The sequence below is a fragment of the Petaurus breviceps genome, unplaced genomic scaffold, assembly GCF_028583685.1.
Source record: "Petaurus breviceps papuanus isolate PSGF00001 unplaced genomic scaffold, PetGlider_PUasm1.0 350, whole genome shotgun sequence".
NCBI lineage: Eukaryota > Metazoa > Chordata > Mammalia > Diprotodontia > Petauridae > Petaurus > Petaurus breviceps.
Genome location: NW_027186199.1, coordinates 711,489 through 729,275, shown reverse-complemented (window position 1 = coordinate 729,275; position 17,787 = coordinate 711,489). Strand labels below are relative to the sequence as shown.

Here is a 17,787-nt window from a genome sequence, read left to right as displayed (position 1 = left end):
AGACAAGTACAAAGAACTCATGAAGGAAAATGCTATACACGTCCTGATAAAAAACCGGTGGACTCCGAATGCAGATCAAAGCTTGTTTTTTTTACTTACTTTATTATTCTTTGTCATAGGTTTTTTTTATCTATTTCTTCTTCCACAAGTGTGATGAAATGGAAATATGCTTTACATGATATCAAGTTTATAAACTATATCAAACTGCCTACCATTTTCAGAAAAAGGGAAGGAAAAATTTGAAAATCAAAATCTTATGAATTTTAAAAAACCAATTATGTATAGCCTCACCAAAAAAAAAAAAAGGCAATGGAAATGTTTAAGCAGCTTCTACTTAATAACATTTATATAGCACTTCTGAGATTTGTAAAGCACTATCCATACATTATCTCATTTGAACACCACAACTCTATAAAGTATATAGAACAGGCATATTAATCCCCATTTTACAGATAAGAAAACTGAAGCTCTCAGAGGTTCATTGACTCATCTATGGTCACACAGTTAAGTAGAACTTAGCCCCCAGCGTAGGATAGAGGAGAATGCATTTTATCATTTTAGCTTTGGTGTGCTTTCCACACTGTGCAGAGCACAATACATAATGTGGAAAAATGTATAAAGACATCTATTTAATGTGCTAAGCTGTGAAAATTCATGAAAATGAAAAAGATGCCATTTCCTATCCTCAAGAAATTTACAATCTAGCACAGAAGAAAGAACTGGAAACATAAATGTAGCACAAAGGTGGACATAATTAAGTACCATAAGAGAAATACAAACACACTCTTATGCTCCTAATCCAGGACCACTGCTAGGCTAGGTCCACTCCAAATTTATACAATGGAATTTTCACGGAACCTGGATTACTATACAATTTCAAAAATCCTCAGTCATTGACTCTCTTAACCACAAGGGCTACTCTATAAGCTGTTTTCTCAACCTCCCAAATTTATTCCTGCCTCAGTTACTTTCAGCAGTTGATCTCAATACTGAGAAAATCAAGGCAGGGAGGGTGAAAAATATCAGATGGTTATGGGGTTGTGAACCTGACTGAACTGACAGAAACAGCGAAGTCTATAAGGGAGGTGGAGTTTTGGGGAAAAAAAATAATGAATTCTTTTCTGTAAATGTTAAGTATAAAAGGCTTGTGGCACCATTTTAGTTTGCTAGCATTTATATGGTGCTTTAAGGTTTGAAAGGCACTTGACTTATCTCATTTGACCCTCACAACAATCCTGGGAGATAGATGCTATTATTACCCCCCATTTTACAGATAAGGAAACTGAGGCTTAGTAACTAAGTGATTTGCCCAAGGTCACACAACGTGTATGTGTCTGAGGCAGGATTAGTATTCAGATCTTTCTGACTGCAAGTCCAGTACTCTACCCACTACACTATCAAGCTGCCCAGGCTGAAATGTAAAATAGACAAATGGCGATGAAAGACAGGTGCACCAGATACAGATACAAAGATCTGGTCATCATTTGCATAGAGATGATAATTGAAGTCAGAGTAGCTGGTGAGGTCACTGAGAGAAAGAAAAGGGCCAGGACAAAGCTCTGAGGGACTCACAGGCAGGTGCTAACAAAGGAAACTAAGAATGGAATGGTCCATAGGTAGGAGAAACAAAAAAGGAGAATGTCACAAAAACCCAGATCAGCCAGAGTATCTAGGAGGAAAGAGAAGTCAACACTGTCAAATGCTACAGGAAGGTCAAGAAAAGTAAGTAATGGGATACTGTGATGATGCAAGAAACAGAAAATATCAATAAAAACTTGTTTTGGGGGCTGCTAGGTGGTGCAATGAGTAGAGCACTGGCTCTGGAGTCAGGAGGACCTGAGTTCAAATGTAGCCTCAGACACTTAACACTTACTAGTCATGTGACCTTGGGCAAGTCACTTAACCCCAACTGCCCTGCCTTCCCCCTCCAAAAAGCAAAAAACATTTTTAAAATTTTTTAAAAACTTGTGTTTCGTTTTTCTTTTAAATTTATTTATTTTTAGTTTATAGCATTCAGTTCCACAAGTTTTTGAGTTCCAAATTTTCTTCCCCTTCCTCTTCTCCCCCTTCCCCCCAAGACAGCATGCAATCTGATATAGGTTCTACAAATACCTTCACATTAAACATATTTTCACAGTAGTCAAGTTGTAAAGAATTATAACCAATGGAATGAACCACAATAGAGAAGAAAACAAAAGAGAGAGAGCAAATAGTTTGCTTCAATCTGCATTCAGACTTTAATTCTTTCTCTGGATGTGGATAGCCTTTTCCGTTATGAGTCTTTTGGAGTTATCTTTGAACCATGCATTGCTGAGAAGAGCCCAGTGTATCAAAGTTAGTCATCACAGATACAGTGTTTCCATAATTGTGTACAATGTTCTTCTGGTTCTGGAAAAACCCCTGGATCATCGGTAACTTTGGAGTGGTTTTGATTAAACAATGAAGTCAGAAGCAGGATCTACCTACAGCTAGATATCATTTGATTGCACTTTGTAGTGGGTGGGTTAAGGTGAAAGGGAATAAGCAATCTGGTGATAGATAATGGAGAATGGGACTTGGATGACTGCCTACAGGGTTCAGAAATACTGAGATGTATAGCATATGATCAGGTGCTAATATGTAATCATTAAGTGAAAGGCGCTCTGCTCTTCCCAAAGGAGATTAGAGATCTGGCAGAAGATACATGAAACAGAGGAGACAGAAGGCAAGTGGTCAGATGGAAAGCCCCTGCTCCTCCTCTTCTTTCCTCAGGAGGCTGGAGAGCAGGTAGATGATGTACGTAGCCTGCCTTTCCTCTTTCTCTTGCCTAGAAATCCAGGAACCAGAAACGGGGGAAACATTACAAACAGCATTTTGATGAAAGTTAACAGAGGGAGCACCAGCTCCAGTGTTGAGAAGACCTGGAGATCAAATCCCGGGCTCAGACACTTAGCACCCACCCAGAAACACCTGGCCGTGTAACCTTGAGCAAGTTACTTAACTCCAATTGCTTTGGGGCGGACAGGTGGCTCAGCAAGTAAGAGCACCGGCTCCAGTGTTGGGACGACCTGGAGATCGAATCCCGGGCTCAGGCACTCAGCACCACACCCAGAAATAACTGGCTGTGTAACCTTGAGCAAGTTACTTAACCCTGATTGCTTAAAAAAAAAAAAAAGTTAACAGAGGAAGAATCAAAAAGTGATTGTCACTGGAGTGTACCACAAAGCACCTATAAAGAAAGAGGAAAGAGATAAGCAGTGAGGGGCTAGCACAAGCCCAAAACAGAAGTGTGACGCAGCAGGGATGAACTTCAATTATTTAATCATTTGCAAGAACTCTCTCCATCAAAAAGAGAGCAGACGATAACTTCTTGAATTGCCTTCGTGATAACTTCATCCTTCAAAAGACAGAAGAACTAAGGGAAAATTCTATTGTGGACCCAATGCTTGTTAAAAAAGGACGAACTTGGAAATGATGTTAAATCCTAGATGTAAGTGAACATACTCTCCTATAATTTGTGCTACAGAAAGAAAGGAAATCTGGACACTTGGACACATACCCTAAATTTTGCGAAAGTGATTTCAAAATGTCGGAGGAAAGATAGGTAGGATCCTCTCAACTAAAATGCTACAAGGATAATCAGCCCAGGATGAATAGGAGATACAATTCCAATGAGATGGGGAAAATGGGATTTTCAAGAACTCAGCACAGGAAACTCACCAACTACATTAGATTTCTAAAAAAAAGAAATGATTTGGGGTGGCCAGGTAGCACAGTGACTAAGAGCACCAGCCCCGGAGTCAGGATGACCTGGGATCGAATCCAGGCTCAGATACTTACCGCCACACCCAGAAATAACTGGCCGTGTAACCTCGAGCAAGTTACTTAACCCCAATTGCTTTAAAAAAAAATGATTAGAATATAGAAGCAAGGTCAACTATCAAAGCATGAACACAAATCAGTAGTAGTCCTATAAAAAGTGTCAGGAATTATAAAGCTCAAAATGATCTGAGGCCAATAGGAAAGCTAAGAACAGTTATTCTTAGCTATGCTGAGGGGAAAAAAGGAGATAGAAGGGAAAGAGATTTTTGCTCTTGGTGGATGGGACAAAAATAGACAACAGAAAGAAGTCAGAGCTGCTCAACTGTTACATTTCTGTCTTTTCTTCCAAGAAAAATGACCTTTGAATTGAAAATGACAGGTAAAATAGTACCAAAAGAGTCAATATCCAAGATAAGTAAAGAGACTGTAAGAGAGCACGTAAGCTGCCCTCGATAAACTTCAAGTGACCTGGCTCAGATGAACTATATCCCTGGGACACTAAATTAACCAGAAGGAGCAAGCTATGAGCCACTGTTAGTGATATCTGAAATGTATGGAAATTGGTTGCAGTACAAAAGGGAAGAGAACAGAGTGATCAAATGATAGGTGAGAGATCATTTCAATCAATCAATCAATCAACACTTATTAGGTGCCCAGTATATGCCACAAAAACAAAGAGTCTGCCCAAAGTCTGGGCTAAGCTAAGGACACAAAAAGAGGCAAGAGACAGTCCCTGGTTTGAAAAGACCTTACGATCTAAAGGACTGACTGATTGACTCCAAGTCCAATGAGTCAGCATTGTGATTGATGGTGGCAGTTAAAAATGCCCAATGGGATCCTGGACTACAATGAAAAGCAGAAGTTTGACAAACAGGAAAGTGAAAGCTCCACTGTTCCCTGCCCTGGCTAGTGCACAGCTCAAGTCCTGCGCTCACTTCACAAACTAAGAACACTGACAGGCTGGAGAGTGTTCAGGAGGTCAAACAGAATGGTGAAGGACTCTGAATCTATGCTATACCAATGCCTACTTGAGGCAGCCAGGTGGTACAGTAGCACTGGACTGAGTTCAGGTAGGTATAGAATCCTGGGCATGTCACTTAACCTCTGTTTGCCTCAGTTTCCTGAGCTGTGAAATACGGATAATAAGAACATTTACCTCACAGAGTTATTATGGGGATCAAATGAGAGAACATTTGTAAAGCACTCAGCACAATGCCTGGCACGTAGAAGGTACTAATAAATGTTTGGTCCTACCTCTCCTCCTCCTCCTCCTTCCCCTTCCCCTTCCCTAGTATATGCCAAGTGTTACAGCAGGTGCTGGTGACTGAGGATTGGTTGAAGAAAGCGGGAATTTTAAGCCTGTAAAGAAGATTTGCAGATGACATCAGTTACCTTCTAATATCTGAAGGGGGGATCAATGATTTGTTCTGTTCAGTACCAAAACAGAACCAGCAGGACAGAAGCTGCAATAGATAAATTTAGGCTTGTTGTTGGGAAAAACTTCTTGAAAACCTTCCAACTAAAGCCGGATGACTGCTAGTCAGATATGTGAGAGGCAAACTAGATACTCAAGGTGCTCCTTTCATCTCTGTGATTCTGATGAAGGAATGGCTAAACAAATGCTAGTACATGAATGAAATGGAATATTACTACACTGCAAGAAATTATAAATACAATGAAGCACAGAAAGATTTATATGGATGCAAAGTGAAATAAGCAGATTCAAAAAAATATACAACAATGTAAATGGAAAGAAAAAATCAAAACATAACTGAATACATGTAATTATAATCTAATCCCAAAGAAGAGATGAGAAAACACACCTCACTCCCTTCTTTGCAGAGGTAAGAGACTACAGGTATGGAAAACTGTATAGACTGTCAGACTCAAATGATGTGTTGATTAGTTTTATTGAACCGCTTTTCTTTTTTCTGGGGGTGGGGGTGGGGTGGTAGTGGTGAAGATATGGAAATAAAGGTGACATAAAAATAAAAGCTATAAAATATTTTCTATTTCCCTTCCATCAATGCCCAATTCAAATATTTGTCTTCCATGAAGGCTTCCCTTAGTCTCCCAAGATGAACACAATCTACCCCTCCTCAAATTTCTCATCAAACCTCTTTCCCTTTGCACTTATCATACTCTGTGTTAAAGGCAAATATCTTAAGATTCCATGATTTTGTGAGTTGTCTGAAACTCTGAAAAGCTAGGTGTCTTGCCCAAGGACACACAGCTGACAGATCAGAGGCAGAATCTAAACCCAAACCTTCCTGATTCCAAGTCCTTCAATCTGTCCACTACCAGAAAGCTTCCCTTAAAGTACTTGGTCAGGGTCACATAAAGTAATATTCTAACCCAGACACCCTAACTTAAATTCTGCTTTCTTCTTAATACACCACATTGCTTCTATCCTGCTGTTCATCATCTATTTCTTTTTATGCCCATCTAGTCTGCCCAAATCGGGCAGCTAGGTAATGCAGTAGATAGAGCACCAGGCCTGGAGTCAGGAATATCTGAGTTAAAATCCAGCCCCAGACACTTTCCCAGCTATGTGACCGTGAACAAGTCACTTGTCTGCCTCAGTTTCCTCATCTGTAAAATGAGCTGCAGAAGGAAATGGCAAACCACTATCTTTTTTTTTTATTAATTTGTTTGTTTCCTTTTAGTTTACAGGATTCAATTCCACAATTCCTTGAGTTTCACATTTTGTCCGCAAACCACTATCTTTGCTAAGAAAACCCCAAATGGGGTCACCAAGAGTTGGACAAAACTGAAAAGACTGAACAAAAAGTGTGCCAAGATAGGCAACTTGAGGACAAGAGACCATGCTTTAATACCTCTCTGGATCCCCCCTACAGAATCTATTAAAGTGCACTGCACATAACATTTGTGCTAATGATATGCTATTTATTTAGAAAATCCTAAAGAATCAACAATAAAACTGATTGACAGAGTAGCTTTAGTAAAATTTCAGACTATGAAATTAACCCGGGGCAGCTAGGTGGTGCAGTGAATAGAGCACCGGCCCTGGAGTCAGGAGTCCCTGAGTTCAAATCCAGCCTCAGACACGTAACACAAAAACTAGCCGTGTGACCTTGGGCAAGTCACTTAATCCCAATTGCCCACCAAAAAGCAAAAAAAAAAAAAAAATTAACCTACAAAAATGAACCACATTTCTACATAACATAACAGTTACATTAAAAATTACTAACAACCTAAACTACAATACAACACTGACTTCAATCAGGCCCAGACAAGATTAACTGTCATAGGCTCACAGGATTAGAACAGAATGAGCTCCCTGAAGTGGGGGATGGACAGGGCAGAGGAAAGTCAACCTTGACTGGCCTTCATGCTTCTGGTGGCACTTTTAGTGATGCCTCCAGAGATGATGGTTGCTTACTGTGAAGTAGCACCCATCCCCACCACTATCGTTCCTACTTCTTGCAGATTAGACAGATAGATGCTTGTGGCCTTTCAGCAAGAAAAGACCAATGTGACTGTACTCTGTATCCTTAAGAACTTTACCTTTTAGATAATTTCAGTATTCTCATCTTGGAACATCCATCCCCCTGGCCTTTATAGCTCCTACCTCTCACTGGTGAATTCCTCCTAGAACTTCCATTTTGAGGAAATGCCCAGGTCACTCCTGACTCTCCTTTCCCAAGCCAGTACCATCTCCCTCACGCGCCCCTCCCCCTTCAGCTACATTTTAATGATTGTTTTCCCTAATTACAATGTAAGCTCCTTGAAAGAAAGGACTGTGCTTAGCCCATTTATTATTTTTGCTTAATAAATGCTTATTGTTCACAACTAAATGAAAGAATGTTTCAAATCATTAATAATAAGACTAATACAATTACAAGCAAGCCTAAGGTTTGATTTCATAGAAGATGTCAAAATAGAAGAATAGTTGACACTGTAAAAGTTGTAAAAAGAAAGGCACACTAATATTATGATTGGCTGAGGTGTGAAAGGACTGACCATTCTGGAAAGCAATTTGGTACTGTGCAAAGAAAGTACCTAAAATATTCATACTCTTTGACACACACTTAGATATATACCCCAAGAAAGTCAAATAACAAAAAGGAAAGGTCCAAAATACAACAAAATATTTATGTCAACACATTTTGTGGCAGCAGATAAATAGAAACAATACATATCCACCGACTGAGGAATGGCTAAACAAACTGTGGTACAAGAATGTGATGGAATATTACTGTGCTATAAGAAACTGGACATGACAAATTCACAGAAGCATGGTAAGACATATTAACTGATACAAAGTGAAGTTAGCAGAACCTGGAAAATAACATAAACAATGGCTACCATAATGCAAATGGATAGAATGACAACCACAAAGCAAATGAAAATGCAGAATTAAAGAACAAGCTTGACCTTAAAGAAGAAATGAAAATATTTTCTAGAAGGATTGTTTTGTTTTTGTCAACTAGGGTCAGGGTTGAGCAGGAGAAAAACAAGATACTTTTGTTAACTGGTGGGGGAAAATTAAATTAAATTTATTAGAAAGACAAGAGATATGAAAAGATGCCTTCTTCTACTTTTTTTGTAGGAAAGGGGTATACTCATGGATGTGGAACACTGTATATGTCATAATATATTGATCAATCAGTCCATAAACATTTATTAAGTGCCTGTTATATGCCAGGCTCTGTGCTAAGTGCTGAGGATACAGAAAGGGACAAAAGACAGTTCACAATGTAATGGGGGAGACAATATGCAAATATGTACACACAAGGTAGATACAGGATAAATAGAAAATAATTAACAGAGACACTAAAAACCTGGTTGGGAAAGGTTCCCTGTAGAATATAGATGTCCTCAAACTTATTTGGCCTACCTCCCCCTTTAAAAAAAAATTACTCCGTGGCCCCCTAGAAATCTACTTTCTTTCACACTTTAACTTTTTTTAAAATTTGTGATTTTTTTTTAATGACATCTTAAATTTAATAATTTATTGTAAATTTCTGGGGGTTTTCTTGTATGGAAATTTTGACAATGCAATATTGCATCATGAAACCATACAGTACCATATTATAAACAAGATATTACATGCACATATTCCTGCCGATTCACAGTGGACTTCCCAATGCAACATGCTCACCTACCAACACTTGCCCAGTACAACCTAACTTCCATTTCATGTGTTTATTTGGAAAATAATGTAATCACTATGACTTTAACTCTGTTACCCAGCAGAAGAAACATGTATGATTGGTTTTTCAAAATTTTCTTCTCTTCTTTACTTATGTTTGCACCATGCCATTAATTTTATTCACTGCCCCACAAATTGCACCCAAAGATACTACCTCTCCCTCTGGATTGTTCCAGTGCCCCCCAGGGGGCAGTATCACCCACTTTGGGAACCTATGCTAAAAGATAGGATTTTAGTTGTGACCTGAGAGAAGTCAGGGAAGGCAGCAGAGATGAGGAGAGACAGCATTCCAGGCAAGGAAGACAGCAAGAAATGGAGTGTCTTGTTCAAGTAATGATAAAGACTGAGGATGAACTGGCATAAAAAGAAACTTGAGGCAGGCAGATCCACCAGCCAACTAATGTCCAGGCATGACAGGGGAAGACGGTCTGCATTAGAGTGGTAAGGAAAAGGGGGCACCTGAGATAGTGCTTATTTTTCTCTTCTTTTTTTCTTTAAAAAAAAATCTTCGTAATAAAGGATGTTTAGGGGAGGAGGGAAAAGGTAGAATATAGGAGAAATCTAGTTGATGAAAAAAACAAAAGATAACAGTAAAAATATTTTTAAGAAACTAAAAAATGCAAAATTATAACCATCTCGGCCCCAAATAAGACAGATGAGTAGATACTTCTTCTACCCACTTCTTTGCAGAGAAAAGGAAACATAGACGTGGGATACCACATATAAGACTTTTGTGACACATTGATTAGTTTTGGAGAACTTTTGGGGGAGTTCATTATAAAGGAAAAGGCTTTGAGAGGGAGTGTAGGAAAGGATACTGTGGCAAATGATAAGCAATATAAAATAAAGAACATCAATAAAAATTTAATATATACTTTTAAAGTTCACTACACATAACCAGAAAGTATCTCAACCCTCACAACACAGGAAAAAAGATAACTAGACAATGCAATGATCTCAACAAAAAAACAAAACTTTTCTCCATCCTATAAAATGCCAGGTAGTCCCCCCACAGGCCCAGCAGGCCGATACAGAAAAACAAGGAGTAGACTTCTGCAATGTAGAGGAGACAAGTAGTTCAGCAATTCCCAATAAATTGTTCACCAAGATCAACCAATGAGTATTTCATCCCCAGCAATGTAGCAGACAAAAATATCAATAGGGCATCTACTTTCAAATTCACAGATTAGTTGAGGAGACAAAAATGGAGAACCTAAAATGGAATATGATTAATAGCTTAAACATGTTTCAAACTGAAGTATCATGTGGCTCCAAAGGAGAGAAAACTGGGGGCTGGCATCATCAGAGGTGGCTTCCCAAAGGAGCTTTGGAAAGATAGCAATGATGGTCAAAGTACCCACTAACCTTGACTCAGCACCAATTAATTTAGGCTCTCAGTTTTATATACCAAGCACTTATTTACCACTGTTCTAAGAACTAGGATGCAAACTTTAGATAAGAAAACCTTGCAGCTCCAATCATTCAATCAGCATTTATTGAGCACTTACAGAGTGCTAAGTATTGAATTTATAAGCTAGTAGAGGAGTGAGTTACAAAACACAACTATAATACACAAAATTACAAAACAAGTGCATTAGAAAACTCCCAAATTAACCAAGAGCCCTGTGCCAAGGTCCCTGGCACTCTATCCTGAGATGTAATAGAGAACACCTCTAGAGTGTTCTAAACCTCAAAGACCCAGTGATACTAAACTCTAAAAGGAGGTGGAACCTAGGTGACCCAGTTAGACCAGCAGAGCTGACCACCACATCTAAAAGCACAGCAGGGGGCAGGTCCTGGCCCTGGCCCAGGCCCAAAGCCCTAATTCAGGAACTAAAGCCAAAAAGATGAATAAATCAAAGAAAACACAAACCAGAATAAAAAATTATTGCAAATCTAGAGATTACCAAAAAGGAGAAAAAAACTCTACAATAATATCAAGCAGAGATTCAAAGGAAAAAGTGGATTTTTCACAGGGACTACATAAATATCAAGAATAAATGAAGGAGGGCAGCCAGGTGGCTCAGCGAGTAAGAGCACCGGCTCCAGTGTCAGGATGACCTGGATCAAATCTGGGCTCAGATACTCAGCACCACACCCAGAAATAACTGGCCGTGTAACCTTAAGCAAGTTACTTAACCCCGATTGCTTTAAAAAAAAAAATGAAGGAAGAGATAAAAAAAAAGTAAATAAAAGTTGTAGAGGAGAACTGTAAGGAAAATAAATAGCTTAGGAAAAAAGTGGTGAATCCTACTTCAAAAATGAACCCTTTGAAAACTAGAATAGACCAAGCAGAAATCAGTGTCTATAAAACAGAAATATTAAAACAAAATCAAAAGATTGAAAAAAAAAAACAAGAAAATTTTAGATGTCACATCAAAAATAACCAACCTAGAAAACAGATCAAGAAGAGATCATTTTTAAGGGTCACCAGATTCCCTAAAAATCATTATTTTTTTAAGGCCTGGACATTGTATTATAAGGAATCATAACAAAAACTGCCCAGATTTATTAGGACCAGAGAACAATGTGAAGAGAAGAATCCCAAGAATATCATAACCCAAATGAACAGAAAATGTTGCAAGACTCTGTAAGGAAGGTACACAGTCATTTCTACTGTGAACAAGAAGAGATCTTACAATATAATATCCCAAGAGGTAAAAGATATGAATTTATAATCAATGACCTACACTGCAAAGATGATTATAATACTACAGGGGGAAAAAATAGGCCTATAATGGAATAGAGGACTGAAGCATTTCTGATGAGAAGACCAGAGCCAAGTAAAAACTCTGAAAACACAAGAGTCAAGAGAAACTTAGAAAGTTAGGAGTATGTGTGATATTGTAATGTTAAAACTCTAACGGGAGGAAAGAAACAAGCAGCCCATCGGGAAATCTCTTCAAGGGTACTGAGGGAATTAAATAAGAAAGAATTATTAGACCTAGGCATGGACTGGTTCTGTTCTGAGGGTTTAAAGAAAGAAAAGAGAAAGGAGAGTAAAAAATATATATTGGTATAGAAAGGAAAAAGTAGGGGGTGGAACTTTCTGATTCTCATAACTGATGTAAAAAAAAGAGTATACAAACACGAAGGAAGGGGGTCAAGAAAGAAGGAATCAGATAAATCTCACTGTTATCTGAAATGGACAAAGACAGGTTAAATACACATACCAACAGTTTGGTGCAGAAATACACTAAATTCAAAAGAGAAAGAAGCAAGGACGTTATAAGGAAGGATAATACAAGGGAGGAAGTGTAGAGCCACAAGCAAAACAAACTTCCTAATCCTGAATGAAGGATGGGAGGGAGGTAACACAAAGAACTAGAATCTAAGCAGTTACCCTAGATTTCCTCTTAACATAGTTGAAAACTGTGACATATGAATGTAAAGGCATATTATTGCACTATAAGAAATAGAATAAAGAGATGATTTTGGAGTATGAATTGATGAAGAGTGAAGTGTGCAAAACCAGGAAAAAATAATCTATACAAGGATGACAACAATGTAAAGAAAAATAACTTCAAAACAACTATAATCAATACAATGACCATGTCTCTAGAAAATCTGTGGCAAAATGTTTACTCAAATCCTAACAAAAAGGTGACAGACTCAAGATACAGAAAGTAACATACATTTTTAGACATAGATACCATGTGAATTCATTTTGCATGACCATGCTTATTTATTACAAGTCGTTTCCCCCCTTTTCTCAGTTTTTTAATGAGGGAGAGGAAACAGAGAGGGTTAGCAATAAAAAGCAGACCATAGAAATGTTTTTCCAAATATACAAAAGAGAACAAAAGGAAATTCAGAAGGAAACACAGAGAAATAGAACAGTTTTAAAAGTAATATGTTTAATTTTTTTTTAAGCTGTATTAAAGGGGCAGCTAGGTGGCACAGTGAATAGAGCACTGGCCCTGGAGCCAGGAGGACCTGAGTTCAAATCCGACCTCAGACACTTAACACAAAACCTAGCCATGTGACCTTGGGCAAGTCACTTAACTCCAATTGCCCTCCAAAAAGCAAAAACAAAAAAAGCTGTATTAAAGTAGAGATTCTCATCTTTCACACACAATCCTTTTTTTAATGTTATGCTATATATATATGGAAATGTTCTTTTCGTTTTTTAAGTTCAAAATTTTAAAAACAAAATAAAACAATTCAAGCCTGTTGGCTCCCAGTCCCTGTTCCACTGCTTAGAATGTAAGTTGACTGAGAATAGGTATTTCTCTTATTTGTCTCTGTATCCTCAGTACATAGCATAGTAACTAGTCAAAATTAAGGCCTTAAACACTTGTTGGTTGATTACACAATGCTAAAGAAAAAACAGGAAAATGATAAATGCTGGAGAGGATGTGGAAAAATTGGAACATTAATGCATTGTTGGTGAAGTTGTGAATTGATCCAACCATTTTGGAGTGCAATCTGGAACTATGCCAAAAGGGCTATAAAACCATGCATACCCTTTGACCCAGCAATACCACTTCTAGGGCTGTATCCCAAAGAGATCAGACAAGTGGAAGGAGGACCTGTATGTACAAAATATTTATAGCAGCTCTTTTTATAGTGGTAAAGAATTGGAAATCAATTCCATCGATTGAGGAATGGTTAAACAAGTTGTGGTATATGAATGTAATGGACTACTATTGTGCTATAAGAAATGAGCAGTAGATGGACTTCATAATAACCTGAAGAGAATTATATAAACTGATGCTGAGGGAGGGGAACAGAACCAGAACTTTGTACACAATTACAGACACATCGTATCTGTGATGATTAACTTTGATAGACTGGGCTCCTCTCAGCAACGCAAGGTTATAAGACAACTCCAAAAGACTCATGATGGAAAGGGACATCCACAAACAGAGGAAAGAACTATAGGGTCTGAATGCAGACTGAAGCAAACTTCTTGCTCTCTCTGTGTTTACTGTTTTGTTTAGTTCCTTCTCATTGTTCACTTCACGGGTTACAACTCTTCTTTACAACTTGACTAATGTTTAATTCAAAGGTATTTGTAGAACCTATATCAGATGGCATGCCTCCATGGGAGGGGAGGGCGTTGGAGATGGAGGGGCAGAAAATTTGGAACTCAAGGAATTGTGGAACTGAATGTTGTAAATGAAAAGTAAATAATTTTTTAAAATGCTAAACAGATGATACCTAACAATAACACTCAATCCCAAACTCAACAGAATTCACCATTAATAATGGTGCTGCATGCTGGGAACTCAGAATGAACAGATAAATAAAATCACTTTCCACATTTAAAAAAAGAAAATGCTGAAGAATCAAGTCTTCAGTACTCCTAAAGGCACCAAGGGGGTAGAGCTGTCTGACACCAGAGAGCTCAGAGAAGAAAAGAACAACACACAATCTCAACATGTTTCTGGAAGAACCTTTACCTAAGACCTCTTCACTTACCTGGGACTTGTCCTGAGTCATCTTTGGGATGCTCCTGGGCTGTCCATCTTCAGTACTGCTGGCATCATCCTCACTACTGTCACTACCAGAGTCCTCCAGACCTGAGAACACACTCTCTTCACTTTCAGATGGGTCAGACCCGCTGTCTGCTGCACTCTGGCTGGGGGCTGGACAGTTGAAGAGAGGCAGCTGCCAAAGAAGCATTTATATTATGGTATAGAACCACCATCTATGCCATGGTGCCAGTCAGAAGTGAGTAGAAGGGTTGACAGGCACCATTAGCCAGAAGGGCAGATCAGGTACAATACTGATCAAAGAAGATAACATAAAGTGCTTTATAAATGCTAGCTATTGTTATTATTTTTCCAAATTCCTTCTTCCAGGGGCTCTAAGTTGCTCCTATTGGTTTTAGAGTTCCATTCATCTGATCATTCATGGTCCCTCAGCAAGTACACAACTCTGCTAGGTTCTACACATTATGAAGAGGGGTAATAATACATAAACTGTAACCTTAAGGAACTTATTCTTGTTATCCCAATGTCGCATGTTTAGGCATTTAAATTACTCCTGAAATATGCCTTCCTCTGTGGATCAGCAAAACAGATCCATGATGGAAAACGGCCTTATGTAAAAAAAGGGTAGCAATAATCAATACACAGGTCACATGAAAAAGGCTGGCAAATTCCAGGCAGTAAGGATACCAAATGAGGAAATACCTAGCTCCAGGAACTCGATATCTTACAGTCCTTTTCAGGTTTGACACTACCCTGGCTACTGCGATATAGGATCCACACCCTCTATAAACAAAGTTTTTGGTCCACCTAAGGGATTAGAGAGTTGATTGAGCATTGCAGAGAAAAAGCAGAACTATGCTAAGAGGGTACATGTGACAAGGGTACCCAGTGACCCTAGAGAGAGCCATTTACTCAAAGAAACAGAACCAGAGGAGTAACTGAAGGGGAAGGCCAGTGCCTTGATACCCCTGGGGAATGGATCCAAAAAAACTAGCTCTTTCCCTAGAGTATTCTCCTTCGTATATTCCTTAGTCCCTCTCCTACTCCTCCATCTGAACTCTCATCTCAAACTCCTTTCCCTTCTCCTGTGTTTATCCTTCCCTAAACTGCTCAGACTCTTCTCCTTTAGGAATGCCTAATTCCTAATTAAACCCACCTGAAGGTACCCATGCACTATCTCCTCAGTTTCTTCACTCCAACTCTCAAACACCCCCAAATCCTGTCTCATCTGGTCCATCAACCTCAGCTATTTTTCCAGTATAATGGCCCCTACAACATCTTCTCTAACTCACTGCACCAACTGTCCAGACATAATCAGTTTACCTCAGACCCACTTCTTAGGGTTCCTTCTCTACTACTCCACAGGTTTTCTAAAATCTCTTCAGGACCTTCTATCCCTTCATGGTCTCTCCCAACCACTCTGTTCCTTCTAGTATCCATCTCTGGTCCCCCACTAATCCCTTCACCTACATCACTCCTTTGAAAATATCCACTAAATGTTATCAGCCAATGATTAAGGTCCTCTCTTTTACCTTCCACATTCTCACATCCTCTCTAAGGCTACCAGTTAGTCATAAAATCTCCTCCCACCCCAATCAATATTCTTCTCCGTTAAAATCCTCTACCTTCTAAAGCACCAATCCTCACATCTCAGACCAATGCACTGACATGCCCCACCACCAGCCCTTTCTATCTCCTACAAATCCCCAGCTCTATCTTTCCAGCAGCATCCCCTGTCACCCCCATATCTGCACTTTCCCCTCCCTTCTGTACCTCATCACCCCTATCCCCTCAGTGCCCATTATCCTCAGTGAACCCCCGTCTTTACTGTTCCTGTTTTTTACCTCTTTTTGTATCCCCAATCTTAGCACAGTGCCTGGCTGTGGAAAAACCCAATAAATGTTGACTGTCTCTCCCCTCAGGGCCCCCTCCCTCCTTCTCCTCCCAGTGCCTACCCCCTCACTGTCCTGGTCACTCCAGGGCCCCTTCATCCTCCCTGTGCCCTCAATGACCCCTCATTTTCGTTGCCCCTAAGGGCCCCCTCCCTCGCTTTCCTCTCCATCCTTGTCCCTAAGGACCTCTCCCCTGTCCCCTCAGCACGCCCTCCTCATCCCTGTCCTCTGAGCGTCCCCTCCTCAGTGCCACCTCCATCCCTCTCCCCTAGCCACCCCCTCGTCCCGTCCCCTCCCCTCCGCCTGCGTGCACGTGGCCCGCCTTGCGCTGTCACCTCCTCGCTGGACTCCGCCTCCTGCAGCTCGGGCTGCTGATCCGCGGGCCTCTTCCCGGCCTTCGCTCGGTCCCCCGCTGGAGCTCTTGCTCCCATGCCTGCGCGCCTCCCGCCCCGCGCCCCGGCCATGTTCCCGCCGCTCGTCGCGCCGCTTCCTGGCTCCGGCGGTCGGAGACCTCCTCTCTTCTCTCTTCCCTCCCCTTCCTGTCCGGTTCCAGATTGAAACAGCGTGCGCCTGCGCTTGGCGCTGCTACGAGCGCGTCAGAGACGCCGAGGCCGCGCTGGGGAGAACTCTTCCTTTCCTTGTTCCCGAAGTCGAAGTGCGCATGCGCCCAAGTGTCCATAGCTGGGTAGAGGCGGAAAGCAAGGAAAAAGAGTGGCCAGGAAGACATAAATGCTCACGCGAGAGGCGGGGCTAGGATGCCGTTGGGCGGAGGGAACGTCACGAGCGCGCACGCGTGTAGATAGTCGACGCCGCCGGGGGCGAGCCCGTCGCAAGATGGCGGCGGCCATGCTGGGCCCCGGAGTTCTGTCTGCGCAGCGGGCGGCGGTAGCGGCTCGGGCAGTGGCGGAGTCGGCTACGGTGCCTGAGGCCGAGGCAGCGGATCCCTTGCAGCTCCAGCGGCGGCGGCGCTAAGCAGCAGTCTTCCTTCCCTCCGTACCCGGTCCTCTCGCAGCAGGCCGGCCCTCCCCTCCCTGCCCCTGCCCTGCCCGCCTCCCTCGGTGCCCGCCTCCCTGCCCTGCCCAGCCAGCCGGCCCCCGGAATGGAGTTGCCCGGGGGCCCCGGTATGGCGGGGCCTAGCAACGTCCCTGCCTTCCTGACCAAGCTGTGGACCCTAGTGAGCGATCCAGAGACAGACCCGCTAATCTGCTGGAGTCCGGTGAGGGCCTGGGGCGGGCACGGGGTGACGGCGGCACCTTTTCCCTGGGAGCCTAGCGAGGGCCGGGGAGGTGGGGGTGGGGGGCGGAGTGGTGGTCCTTCCTCAGAAGCACCCGGGGCGGGAGGGGCGCGGGGTAACGGCGCCTCTTTCCGCTTTGGAGAGTGGAGAGGGACTGGGCGCATGGGGTATTCCTCTACACTGCTGTGCGGGGTAGCGGGGGAGGGAGGGGCACAGAGTGACTGCGCCTTGTCCCCTTTGGAGATT

General features: G+C 41.4%; 2 protein-coding genes across 8 annotated transcripts in view; one reads left to right on the top strand and one right to left on the bottom strand.

Moving 5' to 3' along the window:
* BOP1 (BOP1 ribosomal biogenesis factor) overlaps nt 1–16,925 on the bottom strand; it is a 69,236-nt gene extending 52,311 nt beyond the window's left edge. For both annotated transcript variants that reach the window (XM_069097035.1, XM_069097037.1), the window contains exons 1-2: nt 16,643–16,925; nt 14,402–14,590 (exon numbers count right to left, since the gene is read on the bottom strand). In XM_069097035.1, coding sequence (XP_068953136.1) covers nt 14,402–14,590; nt 16,643–16,771 — 318 coding nt within the window. In that variant the 5' untranslated portion in view covers nt 16,772–16,925. The remainder of the gene's footprint in view (nt 1–14,401; nt 14,591–16,642) is intronic.
* A 176-nt stretch (nt 16,926–17,101) lies between these two features.
* HSF1 (heat shock transcription factor 1) overlaps nt 17,102–17,787 on the top strand; it is a 76,890-nt gene continuing 76,204 nt past the window's right edge. For all 6 annotated transcript variants that reach the window (XM_069097022.1, XM_069097021.1, XM_069097020.1 and 3 more), the window contains exon 1: nt 17,102–17,523. In XM_069097022.1, the coding sequence (XP_068953123.1) occupies nt 17,407–17,523 (117 nt within the window). In that variant the 5' untranslated portion in view covers nt 17,102–17,406. The remainder of the gene's footprint in view (nt 17,524–17,787) is intronic.